The sequence below is a fragment of the Strix uralensis genome, chromosome 2 (assembly GCF_047716275.1).
Source record: "Strix uralensis isolate ZFMK-TIS-50842 chromosome 2, bStrUra1, whole genome shotgun sequence".
Lineage (NCBI taxonomy): Eukaryota > Metazoa > Chordata > Aves > Strigiformes > Strigidae > Strix > Strix uralensis.
The window spans coordinates 15,774,191-15,796,737 of record NC_133973.1 but is presented as its reverse complement, the minus strand read 5'-3'; the positions used below and the strand labels follow the sequence as shown (position 1 = coordinate 15,796,737).

The 22,547-nt window shown below is 38.6% G+C and overlaps 1 protein-coding gene across 5 annotated transcripts in view; it reads right to left on the bottom strand.

Annotated features, from left to right (window-relative positions):
* Positions 1–22,547, bottom strand: part of EPHA3 (EPH receptor A3) — a 232,021-nt gene that overhangs the window by 49,928 nt on the left and 159,546 nt on the right. For 4 of the 5 annotated variants that reach the window (XR_012627198.1, XM_074856889.1, XM_074856902.1 and 1 more), the window contains exons 6-7: positions 8,431–8,555; positions 1,606–1,768 (exon numbers count right to left, since the gene is read on the bottom strand). Coding sequence is in view for 4 of the 5 variants with exons in the window: in XM_074856889.1 (XP_074712990.1) it covers positions 1,606–1,768; positions 8,431–8,555 (288 nt within the window). In the remaining variant the exon portion in view is untranslated. The remainder of the gene's footprint in view (positions 1–1,605; positions 1,769–8,430; positions 8,556–22,547) is intronic. The other variant, XM_074856897.1, reaches the window with a different exon arrangement.

Here is a 22,547-nt window from a genome sequence, read left to right as displayed (position 1 = left end):
GCAAGCTGAAAGCTAGCGTTCCTGGTCCAAACAAATTAGGCAGTTTGTGTATGTGACTGCTTGGAGTCATGCCATTCCCCTTGGGAAGAAGCCTCTGCCTATTACAGACCTACAACTGCACTCAGGTAGTTGTGAAAAATTGGCAGTAGGAGCAAACTTATGTGATTTGTTGTCTATCTGTGTAACTTGCATGCTCATTATTAAGATGTGCACCACTGTCTCCTGTCATCTTCCACGTTTTTGGACAGCTACCTTTTTTTTTTTTTTTTTAAATACTACCTTGCAGAGAAAACTCATTAACCTCTAAATTATGAAATTTGTTATCACTGTAACTGATGTTTTCTCCTTGCTGTATTTGTTTGTCTTGAGTTCCAGTTTCATTCAGTATGCCAAAGCACCATGTCACCATAACAGTGATTTGTAAATATTTTTTTTAAACAAGAAGTTTGTTTGCTTTTCAGAATAAGAGCTGAGGTGGAAGAAGAAGAAGTGGGGATGAAATACATAACATATCTCAAAAATACATGGATGCCAAGTGAAAGACCATTTGGCTTGATGCTACATTTCTTGGCTAAAAAATTGTTGCTTTTAGCAGAGCACTTCTACACCATGGGTTCTCAAGCCTTATCACAAGTACCTGAATAAGCCTTATGAGAGTGTATCAGAATTATAGTCTTTAGTTGTGTTATAACTCTGAACAGCAGATATGACTCTTCTGTGAGAGCCCGATCTTCTAGAAAGCAAACAGTCTGATTATTGAACATCAATCTACATCAGTAACTGGGTATCTAAGCAAAGGCTGAGCTTTTGATGCATTAAGCCACTTTCAGCTTCTAGCAAGGAGAAGGTCCAATTTACTACATGGTACTAAGTGATGAGAAAGCAACATTTAAGACTATGAGCTCTATTAAGAGTCTTTCTGATATAATAAAAGAACTTGTAAAGAAAACCTGTAAGGTCATCAGTTAAATAATGGTATTATCTAGGCATTAGAGAAAAGAAAAAGGAGTGCCGGACCAGTAAATAACTTCCCCAAGGCCTCCCAGAAATGAAGTGACAGAGAGGAGAAGGGACTCCCTGACCAGCTACTCAACTGAATGACCATTCTTCCTGGCCTGTGCATATGAGTTTCATCTCAAGGCTACGTAGGAGACATCAGCAATGCTCTGTAGTAGGGTGGAGAATTACACACTGACCCACAGAAGTAATGGACCAATACAATATTAATTCTCTAGGAGCAGGGGTTTATAGTCCATAGGGTTCAGGCCATCAACTTGGAAAAGAGAGAGGTTGTGAATCTGTTTTTCTGTCAAACTTCTTCCCTTAGCAGGTGCCATGCTCTAGCAAGGTATCGCTTCTGGTACGAGGCAGAGGTTGAGTAGGGAGTGGAAGAAAATATCACCTGTGATAGTCATGGTACACTCTTTATAGCATGTTTCAAGTTAATGGCAAAATATAAAGTTATATAGTAATGCTACCCAGAAAGACACGTCATAAATAGTTATGAGTCACATTTACTAAAGTAGAAAAGGAGTGAAAGCAGCCACTCAAATAGGTCAGAAACCAGGCAGGATGTCAGTATAAAACATTTGAACAAATACATACAATCTGGACTGGTTTCAAATTCAAACTTGCGGCTGTTTGTCCCATAACCAGCTGCAGTTCGGGCTCGAATTTGGAAGACATAGGTGGTATCAGGTTTGAGGCTGCTGATGGTAACGTTGGTGCCTTTGGCTCTCAGAATAGTATAGCTTGTCTCTTGTTCCTGCTTTTGGGAAGAGAAATTATCAGATTAAAACCACACCCTAAAAAAACAGAAACAATAGGTGGTTGGTACAAAATTACTACAAATGACCTGGAGAGCACCAGCCTATTTTTTGACGAATGCTTGTACAGCATTTCAATCAGCTAAAAATTTTTTGATTAGCAAGAAATCTAAATCGTTAGAGCTTCTACGGCCTTATGCTGTAAAGCAAATACTAGACATGTTGTGTATATGACATTTCATTAAATGGCTTTGCATCATTTTGTCCATAGTCTGCAATAAAACATGAAAATGAAGATTAAACTGTTATTGAAAAAGCATAAAACAGATTTGCCTACTGCACTGAACTGGAAGTTGTAACAGGCCAACAGACGTTTTAGGGCCCTGCAGAGCTATTGCAGGATGCAGTTTTTACTGCCTCGCATTTTACAAGACAGTGTTTAGCTTTACAACAGTCAGAAGAGAAACTCCACTCAGGCTGCGCACCTCAGCTCTGCGAACAGGCGAATGTAACTGGTGTTCTACTATGCTATAAAAACTATGAGATTGATGTGTCCATCCTCATTTGGGCAAAACCCCACTGAACTTGCTTCAGAACGAGTCTTGGGCTTTAGTAGCCAGAAAGGAAATGTGTGTTTGCTCCTCACTGCTTTTTGCTAAAGAGCAAGGTGTGTGTCCAGTACAGATGATGCGCTCACAACTACACTCTGCTTAGTAGTCACATATTTCTGACATAATGACTTTTTATATAAAATAAGAAATGGAGCATTTTGTAATTTAGTAGGTTTGGATACGCTTCACCCTGTGTAAAAAGCTAATTCTGATAAAAGTATGTCTCAGTCCCACTGTAAGCACATAGTCTAAAAATTTAAGCATGCATTTGGAGCCCGAGGTATTGCTTATTTTACTAAAGCCATCCTGTACCAAAGAGCATTTTTGGTTTCCTAAAAATGGCAGCTGGAACTACCTCAGAAAGAATCTTGGACAGCAGCCACACATGTGGGGAACTGTGAGAATCTCAGTTGTTTAGGTTCCCAACCGTGAACTTTTTTATTCTGGGATTTCATATGCTGCCCTTTGAACGCTCTGAAACACACTAAAACCATCGAGTTTCGCCTGGTTGAAAGCAGAAACTGAGTTAAATTAACGTATCTTGGATGCAAACAATCTCACCTAATTCCCACTACTTTTCATGGCATTGCATTAGATTACAAGGTACTGACATTTTAAATTTGACAATTCTCGAGTGCTGATGCACAAGTACAGAGGTTGGAAAATACTCAACACACCCATTGTCAAAGCCATCTCACCTTCATGTGAAAAGACTAGAGTTGGTTTAGTGTGTTTGCTCTACAGTGCTGTCTAGAGTAAGAAAGTTACGTTTATTCTAAATTAGTAGGTGATCATCAGAAAATGTTCACTTTGGTGCTACAGAAGCCTAACTAACCTGTTCTTAGCAGTCTCTGATAGAGAGACAAACAGAAACATTTACACCACAGTTGTGTAATTGCCAGAATCTCCAGATAATATTCAACATTATGCACATGAGTAATCACAGTGAAGAAAGAAAGGGGAAAAAAACCCCCCAAAAAACCCACCAGAAAAGGCAGCAAGGCAGCTAAGCCTGCGCCTAAAGGTTACCATCCAGAACCAAAACTTCAGACAGGGTGAGCTGGACCTAGCCTTCAAAGAATGACTATAAAAATGTTTACCATAGCTCATTTTCTTTGCACTAAAAAAAAAAAAAAAAAAGGAAATCACCACTGGACCTCATAGTTTTCAGATACTTGTGTGAAAAAGTTTTCTGTTATAAATTCAGGGGATAAAATTTACAGGAAGACATTCTAAGGAGCTAACAGGTTTGCATAAATTTATTTATTTTTGAGCTAACAAAGGCCTAGTATTATAATTTGCAGACTTTCCTTATCTCATTGTTCAGCTGAATGTAGGCAACTATTTTAATTTCAAAGACATAATAATCTTGTCTTTAAAGCATAAAATCTTTTGTGTATGCTATGACTGGACATTCATTTTGATCTCACTTCAGGCTGCTTTTATGAAATGCAAACATTTCCTTCTTGTGCAGATACATATGTGCAAGTGAAAATATAGTCATGTCCCTGTCTGCTAATAATCCACAATGGAACTCTGAAAATAAATGTTTTAAACAATGGTATGGAGGATGTCATGGTATCTTAGTTTATGGTAAGCTTTTTACACACGTATTTTGTAAGTAATTTTTTATGTTACACTAGTAATCAAATCAGTGAAACACCACATAAAAGCCCAAGTTTATCTTTCTTAGGGATGAAGTAAAATTTCACAGATACAACACTATAGCTGCCATAAGCAGAAGGAATATACAAAAAGGAGAGTCAGTCTTTGCCAAGCAGAATTTAATCAAACACGTTGTTTGATGATAAATTTGAACTTGGATGCACAAAGCATATTCTTCCTGAATATTTCTGCATAGTTTACCAGACACAGTCTTTACTGGGAAGCAAATCCCAGTACTGTTAGTGTCTCATTTGCAAATGACATTTTGTAATTTTAAATTATGTTTTACGAAAGACATATTTGGGATACATTAAAATTTATGGTGGCAGTACTACTGAGAGTGAACGGTATGTCCTTTTTCAGATAAGCACAGTAAGTGTTTATATTATATGAGGAAGAACATTTTCTCCATCAGCTGCATGTACACTTCAGAAGCCAAAACCAGACTACACATCTTTGGGAGGAACCCAGAGTCCCGATAACAATACGGCTTCCCCTTACTGCCAGGTGTGAACTGTTTGTCGATATGACAGTTCCTATAAACCTTGTGGAGTATACATGGCCTACCTACTCTCAAAGCCAGAATAATAAAAGTTAAAAAGCAACTAAGTGCATTTGCATATAATTTACTTTTTCAGCCTCAGAAATAGCACAGACTAGATATCATTATTTGTTGGCTTTAACCAGTCTACTGAGCACACAGTTTCAATGATGGCAGAGGCAAATCTATTTTATTAATGTGAGGCTGCAATGAAATTTCACTCATGGTTTGCAGCAGATTTCACCTTAATAAAGTGTGTGGGATTTAGTTATCATAATTGTAAGACATATTTAAATGAAGCAATTAATATTTTGTGTGTGGTATTTAGGAGATGTCTTTTTTTTTTTGCATGACAAGATACTCCTTCCAGCGAACATAATTATGTGAGAAAGGACAAGGAGGAAACAAAGTATCTGCTTGTGTAATGAAAACAACTGACTTGTTATACCTGCACTTTGACAGCTGAGACCCTTAAAATCCAGTACAGCATTATATGGATGGACTAAACTGGGGTGTCATTTGGTACCATTAACTTAACATAAAAAGTTATGCCCTAACATAAAATAAATGCCCAGAAGTTCCATACAGTATACCTCTGAAAGAGGATTTTATTTCTTTTAACTGTTTTGAATAAATAGTAACTGGGGCCTCAGAATCAGGTCCTACAGATTTTTACAGAAAATACAATTCCATTCCAAACAGTGAGTCTGAAAAACTCACATTCAGTTCATAATGTTATGCATTAAAACCCCATAGGTTCATTCCAAAAAGTTAAAACAAGTTTCCTAAAACTGTAGCTCCTAATTTCCCTAGAAACATCACAAAAGCTCTATTCTCTCTTGGTTACACAAGTGAAATCACTGGTGAAAAAAAATTGAATAGGTTAATTAATTACCCTTGCAGAAAATAAATATTTTCCACATACTTCATGAAAATAATGCATTGGAAAAACTACATGATATCATAATTTAGATACAGGACATTCTATTTTTATTCCAATTCTATTCTAACATGCTGAATATCAGTAACATGCACTTGCCCATAAATATCACGTGTTCTTTGAAATTTAAGAACAACTTAAAGCAAAAAAATAAAACTATTTGCATGGACAAGATTTATGACAGAATTGGGCTGACCTGTATTACTCTATGAATGCTGTATTTATTAATTTCTAAGAGGTTACAAAAAATATGACAAGTAAAAACAAGCAGGAGGGAAAAGAATGGCTCAACATAAATCATCTACCAGCAATCAGGTACAACTTGTCAGGAGAAATACCCAGATTGCTAACTGTGAAGGGTTTATTTCCTAGCAGATGCCACTTAACAGCAGTGGGGTTTTTGATGAGCACAACCAAGATGATTTCTGAAGCAGAAAATCAAATGGACTGGACCAGTCTGAAAAAGAAGTCTCTCTTTTCAAGAGGAAGGGAGGGGGGCTGCTTAGAGGTCTCAGACTGAAAAGCAGCATCTTCCAAAGGTGTTTGGAGAAGGAATGAAGAGTAACAGTCCAGCATGGGCTACTCTGACCTCAGGTACGTTTAACTTGTACAGAGTAGTAGTTTTCAACCTTTTTCAATTTGCAGACCTGAAAAGGGCAATGGATTAAAGACTCCTGACAACAGATTTGCTTTTCTTAGTTACCTTTCATAAACCCTGAGGAATAAGCTTCAGACTCCCCAGGGGGGTGGAGACCACACATTAAAAACACTGGTGTCAGTTGCTTTTTAAAAACCCTTTGCTCTAAATGGTCTGGTTCCTATTGCCAAGCAGTTGGCTCTTTGGTTTGAGAAAGCTGTCTGGTGCATATGAGCTCTCGATCACAGACTTCAAAGGAAAGAAACACATGTGCAAGATCAACCTCATAAGACTTGTTGTCTTATGAAGCTGTCTTATGACAGCCAGTTGCTCCATAAGACTGGATATACTTGGGAATAGCAGCTGCATGCTCAGTCTGTGCATACAACAGTATGGGAAGGTGACAATTTTCTTGAATAAAGTAAGCCAATTTCAGTGTAGAACAATGATCACAACACTGCAGAAAAAAACACAAATAAAACTTCTCGGTCGTTCAATTAAAATGAACTAAATGCACACAAGGGGAAAAATTCTCTCCCTTTGGAGCAACTAAAACCTGAGACATCTCTTTAATGCCACGATGTGCAACACACCCGCGTGTTCCACGCTGCAGCCCGCGGTACTTGTGCAGAGCTGCCCAGGCAAGGGCTTCCACCTGGGGAGGCTGGAGGTGGACCCAAGCCAGGGCTGCCACAGCTCTTGGAAAACAAAGGTATGGCCAAACGGCAGCAAGATCATCCAGATAGGTCTCAAATGAAGCACAAGTTAATAATGCAGATAAATAACCTGGCCTGTGCAAAACAGGCTGAAGTCCTGAGACCTTTCAGGCATAGGCTCTCTGCGAAGTAAATAGCTCTTCCAAGCCTTACTAAAACGCAGCACCTATTTTCTTTTCTTTTAAAAAATTGGAAACAAGAGAGCTTAAATAATTCCTGTGTCCCTTTAGTGCCGAGAATGTACAAATAAAGACAATCTGATGTATGAGATGGTTCTCTTTTACTTCTCAAGCCCAGAATCTGGACTTGATCCTGTCCTCATTGAAATAAAAGAAAAAAACAAAAGCGAGGGTCTATTTGCTACCGTGCTATAAGGTGAGACTGAACTGAAATGTTGAGGAAGCTTTCTTTTTCCCCTTTTATCAGTAGTACTACATATGTTCAGATTTTTACCAAGGTCTTTGAAGGTTCAAGTGCTCACCAAAAAAACCCCACCCAAAGCCAGATAACATATTAATTTGGGAGAAATCTTTTCAAATTACAGCCTTCCGATCCCCATTCTTTGGCTGGAGATCAGGCATAGACTATCAGTACCACACTAGTCCCACTAGTAAGCTCCATGAGAAAACTTTCTAAAGATTAGCTGAATACCCACGGCGTCTTTTTAACAGCAGTTTCTAAGTGCATATTGGCACCACATCTTCCCCTGTTATGTATGAAATACAAGCCTGATTTCTAGATATGAACAGCATTAGTAAATGCTAAATTAAATCATTATTTCTGGCATTTTTTCAAAGTTTGTCAACTTCAATAGCAATATATTCCATCAAAAGGTCTCTCTGACAAATCTACAAATGGCTAATACTGCTCTTCACAATCTTTACAACAATTTATGGTCTTTTCAATTCTACGAGTAAGATTTACTAAAAAAACCCCATTCTGCTACGAAGATTTTTTTTTTCTAAATACATATCTATATACAATGTAGAAATCAACAGCTGTAAATACAAAAAAAAAAAGTCGATATAAAGCAGAACCTATTTAATGGCACATTTTCTTTGCTTTGTAGTTATTTACATAAAATTTATGAAAAATTCAGTTATTCATGAAAAGTGGGAACTGTCATAGTGCAATCCAGTCACTGAAAGGATTGCTCATCTCTTTTCCAAATCGTTTTTGTGTAAAAGATGCTTGCACCACAGGGAAGCACCAACACATGGATGCTGACAAATAAATGTATGAACACTGACAGCATAACAGAACTGAGTGAGTAAACTGTACTCAAGAAAAAAAATTTATTACAGCTTGTCTGCATTATTTTCTATATTTGTTCTGATGTGTTTAGGGATGAACTTGGTAGACAATGCAACTTAGCAATTTCACTTGATATTTTCATGTTGTTCTCCTTATCAAAGTTGAACAGATTCAACACTTAGTGTCTTTGAGGCAGTGAGTGAACAGGGCTGTCTCTGAATACTTAACATCGGCAAGATGCAATAATTTCATTATAGTATTACCAGCATAAAACCCTCCCCCTTCAAGCTTTCTTCCCACCTTTTCATAGTATTTGACCTCGTAGTCCAAGATGATCCCATTCGGATGTTCGGGTTCCTGCCAAGACAGAGACACGCTGTTTCTGGATGTCCTGTCTTTCCTTATGACTGTGATGGGGGATGGAGCTGTAACGGGGATGGGGGGAGGAGGGAAGAGAGAAAAGCAATCTGAGTTTATCTCTGTTCCAATCCTTGGCAAAGAGTATTGTTTCCATTTAAGAGACTCATGAGCATAGGTCTGGACTTGTATCAACATTCAGCAGCTGGATTATAGTCCTAGTACACGTGCTTTAAAGCACACTGGCCTCAAGGAAAATGAACTGAGATTTTGTTAGACTGGTGGACTAGTGGCAAGACAGCAGATGGTTTCGATCTGCTACTACAGTGTAAGCAATGAAATACATTTGATATACTAAAATAGAGAACAAAATAACAGTACTACCTATTTGTTATAATGCCGAAGTATTATCATTACCAGATTCTGCAGAACTCCAATAACATTTTCATATGCAAGTGTAAAATGGTGCTGGGATGCATTATGTACAAGGAGCTAATGGTATCCATGGCCCGTGATACAGAATATGGCTTCTTTTATAACATTATTTGGTAAGCTCTCCAGATACAAATTGCTCCCATATACACTTTCCCTTTACCACAAATCAAATTTGAAGAAAAAAATCTAAAACTGCAAAATTACCTCATTTCTGATCTGTATTAATCAGAGTTAGGCACAACTATTGATTGCACGCCACAGACACACCCACCACCCAAAACTTGGAAGTACTATCAACGTTACAGAAAAAAATCATAATTACCTAAGATTCTTGAACATCATTTCAGCTTTAGACCACCCAGCTCTACCCGTTGTTCCAAGATTGGGCCTAGGTTTCCTGGACTCATTGAAAGCTATGCAATTTTTTAAATTAATTTTTCTGTTTCTTTTGGGTTGGCTTCCCACTCCAAATGCTTCTCTTCCATGGCTTTGGCCAAAATTCATCAGATAGCTTACAGATCACACGTTAAAGGTTGTAACTGTCATTTTTAGAAAAATCTTTTATCTTAACATGTAAGCCAAATGTGTTTATAAGTTCAGCATCGTGCTGTCCTAATAAAAAGGCTCAAGCTGGTCTAAACAATTTAATTTTAGCTGAATCCAATGAAGGTTTTACCGTTCATATAAAACTAGTTGCACTTTACAGGCATCACATATTTGCATGCATTAGCCAGTGCCCTTTCTGTTTGGGTTATCCTTCCTGCAAGAGAACGTTCAAAAGCCATGAAAAGGGAAGTTTTAATTAAAATAAATTTTTGAAAATTCATTCTGTGTTTGATTTTGCTAAACTTTCATCAAAACAGATCTTCTAGTCTTGAGTCATAATCTAAATGTTGACATCCTGAGTAGAGCATCTAGAAAGCTACATACCCCCGCATAAGCACATATGTATATACACACTTCCACATTTGTTCTGCGTTGAAACACATCCTCTGAGAAGCATTTTCACATGTCACATGGTTCACAATAGCTTGCTGAGAAGATTAAAAAGTTGCAAAAATCCTTCCTTTTTTTTTTTTTCCTTTTTCTTTTCTTTATTTTTTTTTTCCCAGAAGGAAGAATTTATTTTGAATTTAAATTACTGAAATGAGATTTTGGAGGGGTTTTTTTGTGGTGGGTTTTTTTTGTTTTTTTGTTTTTTTTTTAAAGTAGAATGGGAAAGAGCCTTTCTGTTTTACTCAGACTCACCACATCTATGCTTGCTGAATGGCTGAAAAAAATTTGGGCAAGGTATACAGGACTGGTTTGTAACAAACATCCTTCAGTAATTCCACTTGAATTCCACTCAGGCACAAACCAGTCCTAGAGCCAAAATACAAAGCAGTTAGCTGGCTGGACTGATCTACTGTAGCCAGCTCTATGTTAACTCATATACCCATGCTTGCTGCTTTTATGCTCTTGTAAGTCATTTTTATGTCTTCTTTTTAAGTCAAGCTGTTCATCTTTTTCATATGTGAATAGATTGCCAAGCCCAGTACCACAGCTGGTAATACTTCCCATTAAGGTAACATTAATACAGATTTTATGAATAATTAATATATGATTAACAGAAATGGCTTTTCCCCTAATAAATTATGGTAATTTGTGCTATAACACATTCTCAGGGCAGGCTGAAATAATCTTATATGCTCCAATACAGATGTGCTTTAAAAAAAGCTTTTTTCTAACACAGTATTAATTATTTTGAGCTCATTTACACACATCTCTGCAGATGCTACCAGTAACTTATCTCACAGCAGTTTATTAGAAAAGTGTCTGCTCTGCAGTTATCAATAACATTATAAAACATTCATATACCTTTTCTAATCCCTAGGGTTCCCAAAGCTGTTTAGAAATTATACATCCAAAGTGTCTGGAAAAGACAGCATCCCACCACATGGGCAAATGGAGGGGAGATGACTAATCACAGGGAATACAAAGTTTCAGGTGCTTTAATCCCAGTAACAGAACAGATCTGAGTTCTGCAACACAGCGCTGCCCACCAGGACACTCCAACAGCTACTGAAGCTCTGAGCGATGGAAATCACGTATTCCAAAGCTGTTTAAATCACCATTTTATTTTAACTATGTGGATTACAAAAGTTACCTAGTTTTAAGGCATTAATCTTCAGTGCATAAAGGAACAGTGTCTTCAGGTATTTCGGTGGTCAGCTCTTTATTTCTACAGGATAAACCACACTGTGTTCAGAGGGGAAGATATGTATTTATAACTTCGTTTTACTTTTTAATCTTGCGTAGTTTTTTCATCTTTTTAAACTACCTTGTATATCATCTGAGCATTTTAATTTTGAAGCACACAGGCTGTTAAAAATAAAGACTCAATATCTGAGTATAGATTACACAATTTTCCTGCTGTTCCCATCATCTCTGTGTGTTCACTGTGTCAGGCTTACAGCTTTGAAGCACAGGTGAAACTGAACTGTGCTGCTCCTGGGATGATTTCAGCACCGGCACCCTACTTCTGCAAAACGCGGAGTAGAAGGGAGCAAGGATAAGTCTTGAAGTGAGCATCCTGACAGCCAGCCTTGCCCAAGCCCTGCAGATGGGGGCAGGGAAAGGAGCCAGGATCCTGTGCCTGGAGGGGCTGCCATCCTGCACAGCCCCTCACAGCTGCAGCAGCAGCCTGGCTTTCCCCAAACCAGACTCCGCTGTACACCGAGACACAGAGGTGGCCTGGCTCTTCTGCTGTGCCTGCTGCCCTGCACAACTGATGTCTCTCCCTCTATTTACTAAACTGTTTCTTTGCCTATGTCCAGAATTGACACCTCTACTAACACATGGGATCGACTGATTAACAGTTGACCAAGATGAGGTAATGGTTTGACCAAGATGAGATAAAATGAAAAAATTACCAGCACAGCACATGGTGTAACCTTTCTTTGTTGGTCTGCAAGAAGCTGCACTCTTAAAATTTTAAATCTTAATGCAATCTTTTTAGGTTTTCTGCTATTTCTGTTAGGTAGGTTCGAAAAGTGTTGGAAGTCCTTGAACCCTAATTTAAGTAAACATCTTGTTCAGATGACTTCTAAATTTATGCTTAAATCTACTGCAATCAATGGATTTAAGATACAGTAGGATTAAGGTAACCTGTAAGTATGTATTGCCTTGCACAGGGACAGTCATATGACAACAGAGGTGCCTTCCTGACCTATGGCCCTAGATCAGGGCTGGGGTGCAGTTGGGAGGAATAACTTGACATTTGTACCACAGAATTAATTTCTAAGCATCACTAGAATACAATGTAATAAATAAAAACTTATAAACTATGTTCTAAATGGTGCGTAAACAGAAGTCAGCCTTAATTTCCATTTTGTAACACAACTCATCCTCCCTTCTCAGCAGAGTAGCTCAGTTACTGTATTTTACTATTTACTTGGAAGAGTCCAAAAATCCAGCAAAGACAGAAACCACAGTTAAAGGAAGTTAACATTATAAACCATTAAACAATGAAGGCATCACCACGAGCAGCAATGCATATAGTCTTTAGTCTTCTGTATGACGAAGAGAAAGCCAAGAGCTTCCTGTTTCTTGAAAACCATTAAACTACAATAGGATGAGGCTGAATTCAAAATCAGGCTACAAAAAGGAACAGAAATACTTTGCATTTAGAACAACCATTTCTCATTGCAGTTCCAGGATTTTCTTTTCCTAAATTAAAAGAAAACTAGATTGTGCAACAACAAAATGCTAGAACAGATATTTTAAATGTCTTCAGCTCCTACTGACAAAAACAATTTTGTACTATGGATTAGCAAATAATGACACATAATAAGCTTTTTAGGATAAATTGAAGTTTTAAAAACACAAAGTTAGGTTCAATTATTTATCATTTAGAAAACATGCATTTCAAGGTAAAACTTAAGGAGAGTACTTTTTTTAGACTAAGAAGTTGAATGAACGCTGTTTAGGTGATTTTTGGATAAATGCTGTGGCTTGTATACTTCCATGTATGTACATTTTTATTGGCATTTTGATTAATGTATTAGTACTCTTTAACTTCCTCACTGAATAAGAGTTGGGCTTTTTTATAATTAACTTTAGGCTTGTGTGGCCATGCATGCATAGGTTTAGTCTCAATAGTCACATGTAGTGCATATAGAGGCATTTTTATGCATCAGATGGTTACTATTTGTCTGGTACTAGAGTCTAACTGGTTTATGACTAGTTTAAGCAGTTAATATGAACATTCAAAACTCCCTAGAGTTACAAGGGGAAATGTACTTTGAGCGCTCAATGTTGTTAGGTAGCCTTTGTGACAACTGGGAATGTGGATGTTGAAAAGGTAACAAACGCAATGATCCAGGGAGCTTAGACTCACAAGTGTAAAAACCTCCTCAGTCATGACTATTAAAGGTACAAGCAAATAACATGAAGGATCTATCAGAGGCGACAATAAAACTCTGCTCAAATTGATTTCCCAGTGAAACTGACCCCAACAGATCGTTTGTTTTCCTCCAGTTTAATAGCAGCTGTATATAAATCTCCTTATTGACTTTTTCCTTATTCCTTGGTTATTGTTTTCATATGTGACTGGCTTACAGATGTATATATATACTGGAAGAAAATTCCCTGTCCTGCGACAGAGAGAACTCACTATTAACTTTGGGAAGCCATGTGTGTACAACTGCTGAAACATTTAGAGCCCTGTAGTTTCTTGCTTAGGTCTCTAGATCACAAATTAAATTTCAGGGAAGGATTTCATTCTAAAATGACCATGGCCTGATCACTTCCAGCTTTTCTTGCAACCAGCTATCAGCATCAGAGTAAAATATTCCAAGCTCTGCTGAAAGATGGTGATCAAGAACATACCTGAGTCAACAGAACTGGCTGTATTGCCTAAATTGCAATTTCTTCTGCACTGCTGAATAAATGGAGGGCTTTTTGCTTTTTATTTCTTTAGAAAACTGATGATTTTATTATTTAATCATAATACTGTCATCTGATATAATGTATATATTTTCTTTAATGTCTATGATGCCTCTAGGAGTAATGTGAAACAAGAACAGTAAATAAAGATCATAATCTGAAAATTAAATCTGCAGCCTTTGACAGCAGGATCCACTGGGACCCAACCCCAAATCTGGAAGTCTTAGAGGACCAGTGTTCAAACCACAAAACTATCATACAAGTCAAGGTGGAAATACCAATGTCTGAATGAACAAACTGATCTCTTGCTTAGAGGGAGTTTCTCTAGAAAACTGGAGTCACACCTGCAGAGTCAGGACACGTGAGAGAACTCACCCCAGAGCAAGCAGTAGGTGCCCATGCACAGCTCAGTCTGGCACTGCTCATAATGCTGCACATACACATCTCACAACGCAACAACAGCCCAACGTCCAGGTTTTTATGAACCTAAGCAACAACTCACAAATCAGTATAACAACATCACATCTCCAGGACATGATCACATTAACATGATGCCTATATGAACTGCTACGCTTGTCCTTGGATCCTTTACATCTCCAACACCTAGTCTGTGCATGAACATTGAAGGGGTTTATTATAGAAGCCTGCTCACAGAAAGCAGAAGTTGCACTATTTTAAACCTTCTCCGCTTGCATTACTATTTACTTTCTCCACTAAGTGCAGTTAAAGGCACTGCCTCCTTCCGTGCAGTTGCGCTGAAGCGAGGCTGATCCCACAGGCACATTCCAAGAAGGCTCAGTCAGCGCTCCCCAGGTGCCTCCCAGGAGGCAGGAGGACGAGGAGGAAACAGTTACACTTTAACAACACTTTGGAAACCTGCTAAACCCTACACGCTCCTCTTCCAGATACAATTACCCACCTCTTCAGTGTGCACGCAGACACAGTCCTTTGCCCTTTAATCTCCAGGACACGTAGTTAAACTAGCACAGTACCTGTGTTTGTGTTCCTGCACGTTTTCCTTGAGCTGAAGCAGGCTTAATATATTTTTATGACTTGGGCTGTAAAATGTCATCTGATTCTGTAACATCATTAGGCGACTGTCAGCCATACGCAGCGCACCTTCCCCGTCGCCAGGGACCAGGCATTAGGGAGCCCAGCCACCCCAACAGCAAGAGGCCCATGTCAGCATACAGGAGCCTCCCAGGCGATCCAGGCTGGATCCTTGTAGAACCCAGTCATCATAAGAAAGTGGGTGAAAAGGTTCCCAGTGTCTGGGAGAGCGCTATCAAGATCCAGGCACTTACACACATCAAATGCGGAAGGAAAGAAATAGGACAAAACTTAAAGAACAAATAGAAGTAGACTAACTTTGGATGAAACAAAGCTGTGGGGGGGAGCTCTGCATGTTTTTTCCCAGAAATAGGACAATTTTAAAGACTGATTTGTTCGCAGCTATTTTAATGGATGACTGCTTGCGTTATGGCAGAAGTACCCAAATGCATCTGGAAGCTGGTGGACTCCAGCCTGTGGTCACAGACTCCAGAACGGCTGCAGGCATTGCACAGGTGCCGTGAAGGAAAGGCGGCAGGGAACTGGAAAGGGGAAAACAAGCAGCTTCAGCAGGAATTGCACTAAAAGGCAGCTGCTTGATTTCTCTCTCAAGTGCGGAGAAATGCAACCTTCTGGGCAGCAGCTGTCACTGGACAAGTGATTATCAGAGCTCATTTCTCACTCTTACAAATAAATTCTAAATTAAAAGCAAACTTCATTAAGTGTTGCACATTCATGTTCTCATTTCTCCCTCTTTTTATTAAAAAAGATAGCAAATGCTTTCCACAGAGCAAACAAAATGTTAGACTTGCTCATATGTTTAACATGTGTGTAATAAATCATGGAAACGCCATGTCCATTTGGGAAGTCTCAGGCTGCACAAGGCACTCGCTTCAGAAACAAAATTATGGTGCCATGGCGTTCACAGCTGTTATTTCAGAGAGCAGACAAATGCCATATATGCTTTCATAAGGATTCAGCCCAAAGGTACTTGTAACACAAATGTTATTCTTTCTGTTCTCTTTTTGAGATGGTGATGGTGGGAGCTTCGCAGTACTTCATATTTTTCACAGAATGTGTTTAAGACCGTATCAGTTTAAAATAAACAGTTTTGCTTTGCCTTTCCTACCCCATTGTTACATTACTTTATAGGACGTTAAAGCCTCAGGCTTCCTGGTGTGAAGTTTTCAGAAAGAAAAATTTATTCGCCATGCCCGTAACGTCAACTGTCAGGTGCTGAGTAGCCTTTCTTTCTGTGAAAGTTTAGTTATTACCTCAATCAGAGAAATTCCATTCATAATTTAAGAAGTATACTTAAGAACCATCTCTAGAAATGCCAGTATCCAAAACTGGAGAACATAACTGCCCTCAGATAAGTAACTTATGATATAAAGTATTTCCTTTTAAGCAATCACCAAGCACTCCTGAACTGGTCTATCAGTAAGTTCCAGCAGTCTTTTCAACCTGCTCAGAAAACACTGTGAACGGAAACAATACTTCTGAAACTTCTTGTCCTGTCATTCTCTGGTAGTTTCACAGATGGCTTTGGACCAACTGCTTTTTCAAAGGTTAACCAGGACAAGAGAATGTCTGATGGAACAGACTTGAAAGTTGATCACATCTCCTTTCATTTTCTTTCGGATTTTGGGGTGATTTAACTTTTTGTTTGGTTCTAAAGAGTTTCTTTATATATAGAAGCATAGTTTACTAGAAGGAATGCTAGAAAGAAAACTCTTTCATATGTATTCTGCTGTAGAATTAGACATGCAAGAAAAGCAAAAAGAAGCAAAGAAATACAAATTCTTTGAGGGATTTCTGGTGTCAAGCTTACAAATTCTGAGGACACTCCCTTCACAACACTGGGAAGTTGGAACTAATGAGAAGAAGCAAAGCCTGTAATTTTCAGAACAAGCTCTACTGGCCTCAGAGGGTACGTGTCTTCACGAGGAAGATGACACATCCTCAGTTTCAGATCAGCTTATGTATTTGGAGTGAGTAAAACCAAAGGTTCATGTATGTGAAGACTGTGACATGCAGGGGTGCACAACTTTGAAACTATAATTTGGGTTTATATTAAAGTGCTTCTAAAAATAATTACTACATTAGCAATTCCCATTGACAGGAATTGTCCCCAAACACAAAGAAACAAGTAACATTTTTTCCCAGCTGTCCCCAGCCTGCGAATTGTCTAGACAAAATAGCTTCAAGAAACAAGTGAAGTTGATAGCTTTGTTTATGCTGAAGAGGAACACAGACTATTTCCCTCAGTGATTACTGAGGATGCTAGCACAGATAAGGGAAAGTGAGCCAGAAGTCTAAGGACTATTATTTAACTGAGTGCTAAGCATCCTGTTTACCTACATTTCTTTGTTTTTATTATTTTACCAAACCAAGATATTAAAAGAGAATCCACATGTAGCCTCATGTTAAAGACTGAAATAGAATTAGTAGAGAAAACCATTATCCACTGATTGCTGAATACAACTTCACTATGACCTCCAGAAAAGGTAGCTAAAAGCATTGGAATTGAAACACTGGCTGAGCCACAAACTTCACCTGCGAACTTTCTCTAAGGTCATGAGCATTCACGTGAGGACTGTGTGTGCACAGAAGAGACCAGTGTATGTCACAGACTTTGAAGCCTCAGCAGAGCTTCCTTGACGTTCAGGGAAAAAGGGATCAAAGGCTTTGCGGGCAGAACGTCTCTAGCTAATAAAAGGCTATGCATGGAGTGACATTGTTAAAACACTTCCCTTTTATATCCCTAAAGGAGGAGTTTTATTGAGTTAAAATGATCCTTGAATAGCCTCTGGGCCAAACTGTAAAACACATTTGAAAAGCGTAAAATTTTTATTTATGCCAGGAATGTTTGAAACTCAAAAGATAAATGTCATTCAAAAAACCAAGCATGTCCTAGGTATTCAGTACATAATGGGGCACAGCTGTAATAACAGTCAATGAACCAGAGACTCCCTACATCATGTCATTAGCTCACTTTTAATAAGTCTATCTTCTCATCCTTTTTATAAGGACCATAGGGAAAGAAAGAAATATATCATGCACCAAACATCTGTGGCTTTCTCAAATTGTCTCTCTTAGAAGATAGATCTACTTAAGGGACCTGTCTTGGGATATAGATTGTAAAGTGCACACAACCGTTTCTAAATATGGATTTTATTTAAACAGGGAGCATCACACATCATTTGTGAGTTGCTGAAGACAGTAAAGTCTAGCTTAACAGAATAAAGGCTGAACACATAAATAGCATCCCCATTCCTGCAAGCAATCAAAGACACGTATTGAAATAAAGCTTGGTGCTCAACTTGGTGCTGAATTTATTCCCTTGAAACCACAGGTTTCAGTCAAATAAAATTCTAGTTCTGAGGAGGTTTTAATAACTTTTCCTGGGAGAAAGTGAGTCTTTGCTTACAATGGAACTGAAAAATTTACTGATTCTTGCTCCATTTTAAATGTTTATCCCCCAAGCTGAAGCTAAAGGATGGCTTGAAATTTTCAATCTGCAAATGACACATGTAGATCAAGCTATTAAAAACCAGCTATGTCTAACCTTTAAGACTCTCCTCCCAGTGATCCCAATTTCTGTACCTAGCAGTCAGTTTCATTCTCAAGCTTTTTTGAGCAATATTCATCCTGGCCCCTTGCAAAAACTCTGTAGTGCCTTATCAGTTACCTTCTCCTTAAACAAAACTACTAGATTTGACAGCTGATACATTTAAGAAAGAGACAGAAAGAGGTGTAAAGATTAATTTGATTTGATGTATGTAACAGACTGCGCTGTGTGTTTACACCTGAAGAAAATAATCTGATTGATGTGTTTTTATCACATTGTTATTCATTAATCCAGAAAAAAAAAAAAGAGAGAGAGAAAAATGGATTACTGAGTCATCTTCCAGACCTGACACTACCACACAGAAGTGCACATGCACAGCTACTATTGTAATCATCTCTTTTCCTACACCTTTTCATGCATGGGTTAAATGATTAAGCAAGACGATTAAATGGGCTACATGAATTGTTCTGCTTTGTGGGTTTTAGAAGTACAAAAGAGAAAAGGAGGAAACTGCTGATAATCAGACTACCGCTCTTCTAGGGAAGCCTGAGATGATATAGGGTATATCTGGGGTTTTGTTATTCTTTATACTATAACTGTGTGTGGATGCCTCGGTTTGGATCCAGGGGTGGTTATTCTCTTTAAGCTTCCTATATGGAAAGAACTATACAGAGAAAGGAATCAACATTTTACAAATGCACAACTGAATCATGTGGGGACCAAAACTCAGGTTTAGGCACTTTTAAGCACTTAATTGAGGAGCATAATCACTTTCCACAGTTACTAGGAAAAGACTGATCCCTAGGTAGAATTTACCCACAAAATGGGGGCCTCCTGTGTTTCCTTTGCATTTCTTTCTACAGCAGGTAAGCAGAGATTCCTATTTATACTCCAATTTTATTTAACTGTTTTGCAAATATCTGAATCCTATATGGATTGTATGGAAGAGCTGGGTTGAACTGAGGGCAGAGTTTGAGGGGGTCTCTTGTTACAACATGTCTTCTTTGTTCCTCTCCTGATGCCAGGATATGTGACAGCACTCTTTGGAGTCGATTTAGTACTGACACTGGCTTATTGTAGCTGAACTCAGTTGCTACCACCATTCACAGCTGCACTGTTGAGACCTTGGTTTACAAGGCTTTAAGTCCTTAAGAACTAATCAAACATAAAACTAAAACTTAAAGCTGTTACGCTGTGTTTTTAGTAATTAAAAGAAAACAGTTTATTATCAAGCAGGCATGCAGTAAAGACCTGAGGTATGACAAAACAAAAAAAAACAAAAAAAAAAAAAAATTGGGCATCAGCACAGGTGTATTTGGAATACAGAAAATGTAATTCTTTTCACTGAACTTAGTTGCTAATAATTATTTTGCTGGAACCCTGGACACTGAATCATATCAGAACTAATAGAAGGGGTAAGAGCTCAGGAAGATGCACACACGAAGTTGGGATTTGGAGACAGAATATTCAGCCTGACATGGAGTAAGCTGCTCTATTCAGGAAAATGCTGTTGCAGAAAGAGGGTCACAGACTCAACCCCTTGTTCCCACCTATTCTGTACAGGGGTTTGATTTGCTCATTCTCTTTGCTCTGTCCCTGCGGACCCTCTGGTCTAACCCAGACAACTGAATTTGCAACCCTACATGGTGACCCAGACCCATTCGAATATGGTACATGGAAATTAAAGGTAAAACTGTAGACAAGCTCTCTTGGGACAGCAGTTCATTTTCTAGAGCTTACACAGTTCTTACAGCTGGGAAGCCCAAAGACATCTTCAAACATAAATTATCTGTCTCCATAGCAAACCTGTACTAGTGTAGCGTAAACTTGTTATAAACTAATTTGTTCAGATCAGTTCAAATCCCAAAATAGGCACTCTTCCTTTAGAGTGTTCCAATAACATGAAAAAGTAAGAAAAACCCCTAATTCTTACAGTAACACAAGTGTGGCTATGCAGAGGTTTGCAGCAGTTTAACTGAAATGCTCACATGCAGTTTAAAACTGCTTCCCCCTATAATGAGGTATCCTAATATTCACATGGGGAAAACTAGTTAGTGGAAAGTAGGTCTCAGTTTACTCATTGCTGACTCCAAGGGGGATTATCATAGCTGTTTCCTATAGTACCACAGCATACAATAATGCTGTACAATACACAGATGAATAAGACTGGATCCTGCAGTCTCTCTGATGAAAAAGCTTAGGAAGGAGGTGGTAACCCACAATTTAACTAAATCAAATCTCTCTCTCTAAAGCCATCTAGTCTCATGGAGATATTCTGTAAAATAAGCCAATCCTACTGCAGTTTTCCATATTCATGTATGCATAAACTTTATGTTCTGTGACAAATGGTAAGAGTTTTGAGGTTATCATTGCTAAATAGCAAAACAAATAGATACAACAATACTCTTCTTAATTTCTTTGAAGCAGGGATATTGAGGTTTACATCCCCTCTGCACCCATAGGTTTACTCTCTCTCTCCAATCCCATTAAGTGTATGGGGAGTTTACTCCCCCAGATTTCATTGAGAAGTAGTTACTACATGGATGAAAAGGCCAGAGTTAAGAGGACAGTAATTACTGAACAGTCCCTTACCTGGTCTCCTTCCAGTTGCCACTATCCTCTTTGCACAGAAGCATCACGCATGGATTGAGATGGGAAGGGGTCTCTGCAGTCCACCCCTCTGCTGAAAGCAGGGTCAGTCAGAGCAAGTTTTGAATACCTCCACAGATGGAGATGCCACAATCTCTTTGGGCTTTTGGGCTACCTCCTCCAGTGCTCAATCACACTTAAGAGTAAAGAAGCTTTTTTCCTATATTTAAACAGAATTTCTTGTATTTCAGTTTGTGACCATTGATTCTTGCCCTGTCACTAAGCACCACTGAGGAGAGCCTGGCTCCATCAGGCCTTGGGTGTAAAAACATACATCAGTGTATGAAAACATACATTGACAAGATTCATCCAAGCCTCCTCTACTCCAGGCTGGGCAGTCCCACCTCTCTCAGCCACTCCTCATATGACAGATGTTCCCCTTCCTTAATTATCTTAGCGACCCTTCACTGGTCTTGCTTCAATATATCCACGTCTCTCTTGTACTGGGCAGGGGTCAGTACAAGAGAGCCACACACCACATGTGGCCTCACCAGTGCTGAATGGAGGGGAAGGATCACCTCCCTCAACCTGCTGGTGGTACTGCTCTTCCTACTGCAGTCCCAGATGTGCCACCAGGACCTCCAGGTCCTTTTCTGCAAAGCTGCTTTCCAACCAGTCAGCCTTCAACATGTACTTCAACATGGAGTTGGTCATCCTCAGGTGCAGGATGTATTCAACTACAGGAATGCTAAAACAGCACGCTGGAGGAAAATTTAAAACATCGAAAATATTGCTATTGAAAATAGCATACTGGAGGAAGCTCACCAGAATTACATTCTGGAAAGTCAGGAAAATACAAAGACTGTAAGCTTCTTCACAATTCCAAACACCTGAGTGTTGAGGAAATGTTCTGTATCAATCTCACACATCATCTTATTCAACTCTGGGACACAGAACTAGAATAAGAATTCTTTACAAATCAATTCTAACACCTTCTCCATGTAAAACTAGAACATTTAAAGGTAACGGCCAGTGAATGCTAGTTGCTTCTGACTTAGCTCTTAAGCAGTTACATAAATTTTTATCATTAGGTATGTGCTTATATCAAATAGACTTATATGCATTGTACTTACACAGATACCACATTTATTTGTTAGATAGGAACTGCAGCTCCCTTCAGAAATGTAGCAAGCTTTATTTGTTATTGTTCACTTTGGGACTTCCCCAAGTTTCAACAAGCTGAGGATGCTTTCAGGATTTGTTCTGTTTTACACAATAAATACAGTGAGAACTGTATTTATTAGACATGCCGCTATCATATTTTTTGCATGAGTTTATAGTTGCTAGAACGAATACAAAGCTAAACAAAACTAAGCAAATAGATTTTGGATCAAACAAACAGAACCATTTCTTGTATGGTGAAACTTCTCACCAGATCTGCCTGAAGGAAAGGATGGGGATGGCACTGAGATGCTGGCATACCAGTGGG